This window comes from Stegastes partitus, unplaced genomic scaffold, assembly GCF_000690725.1.
Source record: "Stegastes partitus isolate 25-593 unplaced genomic scaffold, Stegastes_partitus-1.0.2 Scaffold261, whole genome shotgun sequence".
Taxonomy (NCBI): domain Eukaryota; kingdom Metazoa; phylum Chordata; class Actinopteri; family Pomacentridae; genus Stegastes; species Stegastes partitus.
Genome location: NW_007577992.1, coordinates 537,845 through 547,443, shown reverse-complemented (window position 1 = coordinate 547,443; position 9,599 = coordinate 537,845). Strand labels below are relative to the sequence as shown.

The 9,599-nt window shown below is 43.4% G+C and overlaps 1 protein-coding gene across 1 annotated transcript in view; it reads right to left on the bottom strand.

Moving 5' to 3' along the window:
- Positions 1-6,356, bottom strand: part of LOC103357560 (polypeptide N-acetylgalactosaminyltransferase 9-like) — a gene marked incomplete at its 3' end in the record, with an annotated part of 39,185 nt that extends 32,829 nt beyond the window's left edge. Inside the window, exon 1 of the mRNA XM_008282165.1 lies at positions 5,205-6,356. Within this exon, the coding sequence (XP_008280387.1) occupies positions 5,205-5,445 (241 nt within the window). The remainder of the gene's footprint in view (positions 1-5,204) is intronic.
- Positions 6,357-9,599: the final 3,243 nt, after the last annotated feature.

The following is a 9,599-nucleotide window of genomic DNA, read 5'->3' as shown; positions in this document are numbered from 1 at the left end:
TAGTTCATGATGTGTAACCTGAACGTATTCAGCCTCTCTGACTAGTAATCGTCACCATCAACCAAACGACATGCATTCTGTGAACACGATAAACCCTCAAAACCAGATGAATAAAATCAAAATCTCTTCAGTACAACTGAAATGAAAATGTCATACTGTTGACTCAACATCTACACCAATAAGCGTTCAGATGAGAGCAAGGCATTTCCCATCATGCCCTGAGGCTTGGCAGTCGCCGGAGAGCAACCAGGCTCCGGAAAACTGCATCCGCCTTGACGTCACCGCCTACGTCACCAGACAGAAGCCGGACAGATATCCAATCGTCGTCATATGCTGGTGATCGATTCCACACGAGTCTGGCTCGTCTCAAACGAACCGAACAGAATGTGGTGTCACAACTGTGTCAAAACAAGCCGAATTTCAAGATCAGCAATCGGATGTTTCTTCCTCAAATGGATCTCGGAAGTCACGGTTTGCTGACTTCTCTCTCTGAAGATTTTACAGCGGACGAGGGGGGAGGGGGTTAACAAAAGGTGAATTAATCCTTTAATCATGTTTTCTCAGCACAAATCAAAAATAAACACATTGTGTTAGACGTCTGCACTTCTAAAGTTCAAAATTTCCATATGAATATCGACCTACAAAGTCCTTATCAGTGGTAATAATGGGCATTTCTATCTCTTACCAAATAATGGCAGCTAATCGTATTTGCATTTATTGTTCACTTAGGCTAGACAGACTCACAGGGCTTCAGCAGGTAAGTACCAGCAAGGAGGTATTTTCCAGTTCTAATGCAGTACTTAAGGTCAAATCGCGGCTTCATAAGCTTGTTAACAAGCTTAAAACCTCCTCATCTGATTACCCAGAGCTGGTGGCATCTGCAGCAGAGCAGAGCTGCTGATAACCCTCATGTTGCACATTTCTGCACAGAATGGGCCGCTGATAAAGCTTGACCGTTGTTTTCTTGTTGGGAGTCCGGCAACCGTCCATCAGACAACTATAAAAGAGGAATTCTCTGACTTGTTTATGTCCTTCAAATCTAATTGGACCCTGCTGCAGCTCCCACGGCATGCCATTGGTAGGCAATAAACAACAGAGGGAATGGGCAATTACTTCATATCGCTGCTGGACATGGTAATAGTTATTGGCGCGCTGAGTCCTCCTCTCACCATAGTTATTCCCAGTGGCCATAGAATACAATTTGTGGTCTGTGCACCATTTAGAAAAAAAGGCCAGTGACCAGGGATATGAGGGTTTGATTAAGTATGCCATTAAAGAGCTCAAGACAAATCATGGAGGGATTGTGACAGGCAGCAAATGTTTCCCAGTCGTGCACGCTCCTGCTCCTGTCAAAGAAAAAATGACGTAACTGCAACTGATTGCTGTTTCTGACTGGAGCTGTGAAGCGTAAGATTGTCTGAAAATTGTAAATCTGAATTTGTCATCCGGATTTGTTGAATAAAAGAATTCGGCAACGTGAAGCTCTAATTTAAAATTCAGCGTAACAGCCTGACGCTGAATTGTAATTATTACATCTAATTCATGAAACATATTTTATAGCTTCATAAACAGCTTCCTGAGACTCACACCTCGGTCCAGAATTCTTTTATTCCATATTTGTGCGATGACTGGAAAGCAGGCAGCTGTGCCGGCTTTGCACTTAATTTATGGCTTGTTTCTCTCTTCGCTCCCTAACTGACTGTTTCTGTCTGCACTTGTGAAAGACCTGCAAATTGTGTCCCAGCTACTTGGACTCAACTGTGCTGCACAGGGGAGTCGGTTCTGAGAGTAATTTTTGAATCTGATATAACTCTTTCTGCTGTGTGTGTCTAGCCTGAGATGAAGTGAACGCCTTCCAGCCAATACTCAGGGGGGGGAGAAAAAAAAAAGTCAAAAATGCATCACACATATGGAATGAGACAATGTTTCATATACATTTTCAGCCGGGGACAACCCCACTGAATAATCCCACAGATAAATATAAAGGAAGTATCTTTCCCCTTCAGAACTGTGCAGACTCAGTGTCTGTATATAAAGCTAAGAGACTGAGAGGATGCATTGTACTTTTTGAGAGGCACTGCCTTGGCTGGGTGCCAGATGCCAAGCATAACTCAAAGTGACAGAGTGACCCTCAAATAGCTGCCGAAGCTCCAGCATAATAACAAGATCATGCAGAAACAGTCCAGAGCCGCACTGTTCTGAGGCCATGCAGCTGTGAAACGACCACAGTCAGACGGACTGTCAAGGCTTTTCTCCTGCATCTCTCTCCATTAAGTCACAGTGAGACACTGTAGCTTCAACAGTGACAGAGACACGCTTACTTTTCTCCATATATCTTCTATTTCCTTACTGTATGAATTTAGGGTTTAACCATCATCAAAGGGAAGTTACAAAATCTCTGACCTCTACTGTGAATTAAATACAGCAACAGAAATAGACAGTGTCTCCCTCATCTGCCTTTAAGCCTGAGCTATAGCAACCTGCAGTTTTCACAGATGATAAAGTTTCAATTTCCCACGAGAGAACGGCGAACTAGTAAATAAACCGACTTTGCTGATTGACTAAAAACCAATCAGTAGCGCCACGCAGAGCAGTAACAATCCACCACGCTGCCTTCTCATTATTTGACTGGAGAACAAGGCGTTTTGTAGATGAAGCATCACCGTTTGAAAAATACTAACTGCTGACATGCCTGTGATTTAGGATTTCCAAAAACTAAAATTGTGCGGAAAATACTGTTCAAAAAAGGCTCAAATTCAGTGAAATCCACTGAGTCGGTGCTATTGATCAGTCGACCCCTGCAGGTGCATTAAGGATCTGCCCGTGATGTGAGGGAGTAAAGCACTTCTGTGGCAGTCACAATGGTGAGAGAAGATTTTAGTTGTGATCCCATTTAGTCTGAGTATCCTCTGAGTGAGCGCAAAGGAGTGGAGAAAAAAAAATGTGCCGTTATTCAAGAAATGCTTCTTGTATTCCAACAGTGATCTGAGCAGGAGTCATTGAAAACCAGAAAAAATAATTAGCTATCCAACTTTCCCCCCGTTGTTTCAGAAATTGTTTAATACTCAAACTTTTTTTTTTTCCCCAGTTTGAAATCACTTACAAAATAGTGGCTTTTGTTTTAGAATTATTTAGGTGTGCTTTAATTAAAGCTGAAACTAATCAGTTGATCAGTTAGTCAGGTCATTTAAAAAAGAAATTCAATCTAAAACATTTTCTGTCATTTCTCTCTACAAATGTGAGGATTGTTTGATTTTACTTGTCATATACGATAGCTAGAAAGATTTTTTTTTTTTTTAGACATTTGCAGACATTGCTCTAGGCTTAGGGAAATTATGACCTAAATAATTAACTGATTCATTGAGAGGATAATTGGCAGATGAATTAATAATTGGAATAAATTGCGCAGTCCCCGATTTCAACAGTTTAACATTAACAGTGACTCACCACTAACTTTGTGTGTTAAATTAAAACAAATAAATAGTAAAGATTTATAGAAAAAAGAATCATGGAATCTTAATCCTAAATTTTATCGACACTTTTTAACTCATTCAGCAGCTTGAACACACTCGTGACTTTCTTTTTACATTAGAAATGCAAAAACTTCAACCCTTCTGTCCAGTTGAAGCCAAACCAGCTGGACAAGGCTGAAGTCTGAAGACTGTGCTGGTCATCCATCACGTGACGTCTACTTCTTTTCCTACAAAGTTCTGGGTCAGTATCTTGCTGTTACTTGATTTTCTTCTTAACCGTTCTGATCTCCACATTCTTCCTGCAGTACAAGTGTTGTCCTAATAATGCATCAGTGGGTGCAGCATCACACTTTGTCCCTGCGTACAGACAGAGGCTGTGGAAGTGAGAGCGTTGTTGGCGATGCTGTTTGTTGTGGAGTCAAGTGTTTAATGTCGTTCGGCAATTGCAACGTCTTTTCTGTTGTGCTTGAATTGACCTGACAGTCACTACGGACAACAAAGAGAACCTCCGAAACAACTATAAAGGAAGCAAACTGAACCTGGGGCTCCTATAGGGATTATTTGCGTTAACATCCAAGGCTGGATTTATTTCTGTTGCTGCAGGAAAGCTGTAACTTTAGCAGTGTGTTAACTCCTGAAAAAAAAGCCTGTTTTCTCTTTAGTTTTTGGTGATCTAGACATTTGTTTTACCTTGGGCAGTTTACCACTTCCCTTTGTAGCATTTAAAGTTATTCACTGACCTCGAAACTGCTTAAATTTCAAGCAATGCTGGAAGAAAACTGAGATCCTCTCAAACTTTTGTCTGGTAAGTGTATGTGGGATTTCTGTAGTTTTAAAATGACTTTTGATGATGTAAAAGTTTTGAATGCATCATTACTTAAAAAAAAAAAAAACAACAAAATAAAAAACAGACATAACTCATGTCCTTGTATCTATTGTGAGGAGTTGGGGACTTCATGCATCCGTGTGAATAAAAAACCAAACTGCACCTTTATCATCAGACTGTGAGGATTTCCCACAGGAGAAGAAAGTCACGAGCGAGGCAGAATCAGATGTAACCTGATTTTAAAGATTGCTGCTGCTGCTGCTGCTGCTGCTGCTGAGGAGACCAAATCCACCTCACAGACTAATGGCCATGTAATGAAATACAAGTCTGTCATTCCGTTATAGAGCCATTACATTAGACTCTCCTTCAAAACTCAGACTGCTTGTTAAATCTGATACGTTTCAGCAGAGGTGCCTGCAGTGGAATGACAGGAGCTGCTGCTGACATACCGACTTCCTCTGAGCGAGAATCCATACAGAGCTACAGGCAGCGATAGGTGAAGCATAAGTTTATGTGAAGTTTACAGCCAGTCAATTATAGGATGGGGATGTCAGAGTGTGATAGGCTGTTAAAGGATACGGCCCAGTAAAGTCTGTCAACACATGAGCACATACACAAAATGTTGCACTATAATGCATCACCCTGCTTCATTAGGCTCTTAACAAGGAAGGCTGGAGCTGCAGACCTTCACTCGCCAACACGTTTGACATTGTTTCCTGTGTGAAATGAGGTTGCTTTACTCCAAAAAAAATATAAATAAAAAATGAGGCTGACAGAGAAATATGCATGAGTCATGGTCAAGGTCCAACTCACCTTTTTTGCACATGAGCTCTCTAGTTACAAAAGATGTCAACATTTTGTTTGTTTGTTTGTTTTGCAAGATGAGGAAGAGCACCAGTCCTTACCGTTTAACTGATTGTAGACCACATCCTCCAGCCTCTCCAGCCTCTGGAGAATAGACTGCCTGTCCACCAAGTTGGAAACTTTGCCATTCCTGGCTCGCAGCCTCTGGTCAGAAATACGCCCAATCTGGATGAGCTCCTCGGACCGGTCCTGGATCCTGCAGTACACCGAGAACAGGATAATCCCCACGAACACTAGGATGTTGACGGTCAGCAAAGTTTTGATTTTGCGTGCCACAGCCATGAAAGAGGAATTACCGTCCGGCTGACTCGAGTCAACCCCCAGCAGCTGTTCATGTGCGGTTGCCCTGCTCTGTCACCTCACTGTGTTGGTGTTGCAGGAGGGTTGTTGTTGTTGTTGTTGTTGTTGTTGTTTTTGGAGGAGGAGAAGGTCAACTGCGTGGAGACCCGAGGAGCCGTTCAGCACCACGGACAGTTCAGGAGGCTGCGCTCACTCCGTAGCGGGGCATCACATGAGAAGTTCAAGGTGGAGAAAAGGTTGTCCACGGTGCTGCGATGCCTTTTTCTTTTTTCTTTTCTTTTTTTTTTTTTTTTAAAGGGGCTTGTGAAGAAACAGCACACACGCTCCCTTTCCTCTGTCAAACCCAGCTACATATTACCAGAAACGACGCCAGGGAAGGCATTCATCCCGCCGAGCACACTGTGGCCAAACATCTCTCTCTCTCTCCTGCGCAACGTGGTAACTCGCCAGTTTCCTTTTAGCCCCAATATGTCTCGTCCATCTTACAGGAGATGCACTGCAATAACTGCTCGTATGGAAGCATCCTGCAGCGATCACTGCTTTTCCGTGGCATCTCCCTCCTCTTATTTTTTTTTTGAATGTCTTTCAAATGCGTTCTGGTCACTCAATGCGTCCCGCGCTGCAAACACGAAGCCGAAGGAGCTTATGTCCAGAGAATATGTGCACGCTTCAAAAACAAGGCGGCGTTTCTCTCTCTCTCTCTCTCTCTCTCTCTCTCTCTCTCTCTCTCTCTCCTTCTCTCTCCCTCTCTCTCTTTCAGTGTGTGTTTGTGTCCCGTCAGTCCATTGTTGCCTCCCTCGTCGGCGGTGCAGCGTAGGATGAGCAGAGAGCAGATTCGCCCTCAAACGCAGTGAAACGGTGCCGTTGCTCGGTGTCGGTGGGAGAGATGCGGCCAGGCTCTGGCATGCTGTCTCTCCTCCTCCTCCTCCTCCTCCTCCTCCTCCTCCCAACCTCTCCTCTCTCTCTCTCTCTTTCTGTCAGGGAGGAAAAGCTGCCGCTGCGTCCTGACGTTCAGAGGCAGAATCATGAATATTCACGAGCTGTGCGTTTGTGGAGCTGGATAAAATAAACATCACGACTATATGAAAGCAGCAAATACTTCCACTTGGCAGAGCAGCCTTCTCCCCGTTTCACTTAATGAGCTGTGAAGATGTGTTAACAGATTTTTTTTTCTGCTGTTGTTGAGGTTAACAGTTTCCATCTCACCTCTGACGCAGCTGCCAGGGGGGCAACTTCAAGTTTTCACATCGGTGTTTTGCCCACACGTTTGTCATGTGCTGCCCCTCGCATACATGCACGGTCAGCATCAGAAGTATGATGATCATTTCACCAATCCCATGCTTGACTAGAGTTTAAACTACATATCAAATTAGAGCAAACACAACTGTGCAGAGGAAATGATCTGTTTTGAATCACTGGAAGACAGGTGGCATTCATGTATTAGTGGATCTGAACCACTACCTGAAGAGAACTTTTATCAACTGTAGCTCTCCAGAGTAAGGCTGATCACTGCCAAGCGCAGTGCAGAAACCCCATGCGAAAAGATATTTAAGGATCTCTGTTTAAAATAGCAATGCTGATTCCAGCCATCAGCCAGTTCAAATTACTTCCTGCTCCATACTGTAACCCGTCTCCTGCCATTGCCAGCTCCTCATCTCCAATTCCAAATGAATTATGGCTCAAGTAAATCAAGAAAGCGATTCAGTCTCACAGTGTACTTTTACTTGATTAAGGCGAACCCAGACATGGCTGTGACTGCCCCAAACACTTTGATCCCACTTCACGCCCATGAGAGGATCTTAGATTTATGCTCTTTGGTTTGTTTGCTGATTCACTACAATCAGATGGTGACTGGAACTGTAAAAGCTTTATAGTCTGCCCAGCGCTTTGTCAGAGGACATCTGGTACAAATGTGATCTTGTAAGTGCTCTTGTACCTCTCCAAATGCCTTGATGGTATTTCTGGTTTGGATGGCTTTCTGAGAGTAGTTTCAAGAGCTTTTATTTTTAATGTTCTCAGAGATCAGCTTCAAAGAGCATGACCTCATCCTTTCTGTCAAGGCACAAACTTACTGCATCCATCCATTCATCCTTCCATCCATACATACATTTTCTGCTGCTTTTTCAGGTTTGTGTGGTGGAAGCAGGCGAAGAGGGGCAGCCCAGACATCCCTCTCCCCAGTAACATTTTCCAACTCCTCCTAAGGGATCCCAAGGTGTTCCTTGTCCTGATAAGACATATAGTCCCTCCAGTGAGTTCTGAGTCGACCCGGGGTCTCCTCCCAGTTGGACGTGCCTGGAACATCTCCAAAGGAAGTCACCCAGTAGGCATCAGATGCACAAAACCACCTCAGCTGGCTCTACTCTGAACTCCCACCGGATATCCTAGCCCCTCACGCTACCTCTAAGGCTGAGACATATACCCCATGGAGTAGACTAATTTTGGCTGCTTGCATCCGCAATCTTACTCTTTCATACATTACCCATTGCTCATGTCATGCATAAGAATGGGGATGTAAATCAAGAGCTTCAAAACGCATTTTTAAAAGCCCCTCTCCAATCGTTAATCAAACCCCTAGGAACTCATCCTTATGTATCAAAATTACATATTTAGAAGGGTTTTCCATGAAAATAATCCACTCATGCCCATCTCCACCCACCCCCCAGCTACTTGCTGCAGCTTAAGCGCACCAGTTCACCTGTGATTCTGCTCAAGCACTTCAAAACTACTCTAAACTACATAACGACAAGCTGCAACATTGGAATAATTCAGGTGTATCTGTTTGAGACCTGATTCTGAAGAAGAATGACACAGAGAGCCCCACAATGGAAGTAACGGTTCCTTCGATTTGTCCCATGTGAAATCTAAAATCAAAACTGAATCCATGTTTACAAAGTTTGGCAGCAGTACGCTGCAGCTTCAAGGTAGAAACGCTCAGCCATAGCGCCTATTTCACTCATAATGTGTCTACTAACATACAAAAAAGAAAAAAAACAACACCGTATCGACATGTTTCCAAGATAAAAATTAAAATAAAAATTTCACCTCTTCAAGGCTATAAAATAACACAGCTTACACGAGGATCACAGTGTTCTCTGTGTTGTGATTATACAGCACATTTACTGTTATCACCCTTTTATGTTTTAATGACTGCAACACATATTTTCTCTCCAGCTCTACCAGTCTTGTGTTACCCAGCTCTGTATGACGAGTACATTTAAAATACCATCGCTTTGTATGGAGTGTTTAATTAGGATTCCTGCTGCACATGAGTCCCATTACAAAAGGTGCTGATTTGATTCAAAGTCTGCAGAAACAGACTGTGGGGAAATCACTGCTACAGCCACCTCAGCCACCGTGCAGGCCTCGGCACAGCTGCTTATACAGCAGCTATAGCTTCACTGCCCCCCTACGCTCCTCCAGAAGGCTCTCTGAAGACTCCTGTTCGGTTTTTCTGCATTCAGCACCCTGCATGCCTCTGTGACTGTAGACACTGGCACTCGAGTGTTTTAACCATATTAACCTGGGTCACTGCCAGCTGCACCTTAGTCATCCCACTCAGTGTTTCTGCATAAGCCACTTGAACATATTCAGTGGGAGGACACAGGCCAGATAGAAGTGTGCAGATCTAGTACTGCTGCAAGACAGCCAGAAATAACTACTGCTACATATTCACATGATCTGTGCTCACCGGAAACATGAAGTAGTAGGTTCATGAGGGACTGCACTGTAAAGATGGGAACTCCCTAGAGACCCCCCCTCAAGTGAATATCAAGCTGTTTCTATACCTTTGTAGCACGTCCATATGGTATTTTCAAATACTAGAAAACATATCAGGAGGGAAATAAGCAGTCAACGCTATGGCTAAGCATTACCACCAGGGACTGTGGTGTGCTGATGATGGTTTCATATGTACATTTAAAAATATATATATATGTTTTGTCACCTTGTAGGGTGGGGCTTTCTGTATCCTTTTTTTTTTTTTTTTTTAATTTTGTTCCTCATTTGAACATGTGTGACTGAGTCACTCCGTTATTACAAGTTGCCATTATGTAGCACAGAGTAGTTTTACAGTCATAGGTGAGCTGGTGTGCTGAGCTGCAGTGAGAAGGGAAGGATGAGTGTAGAGAAACACA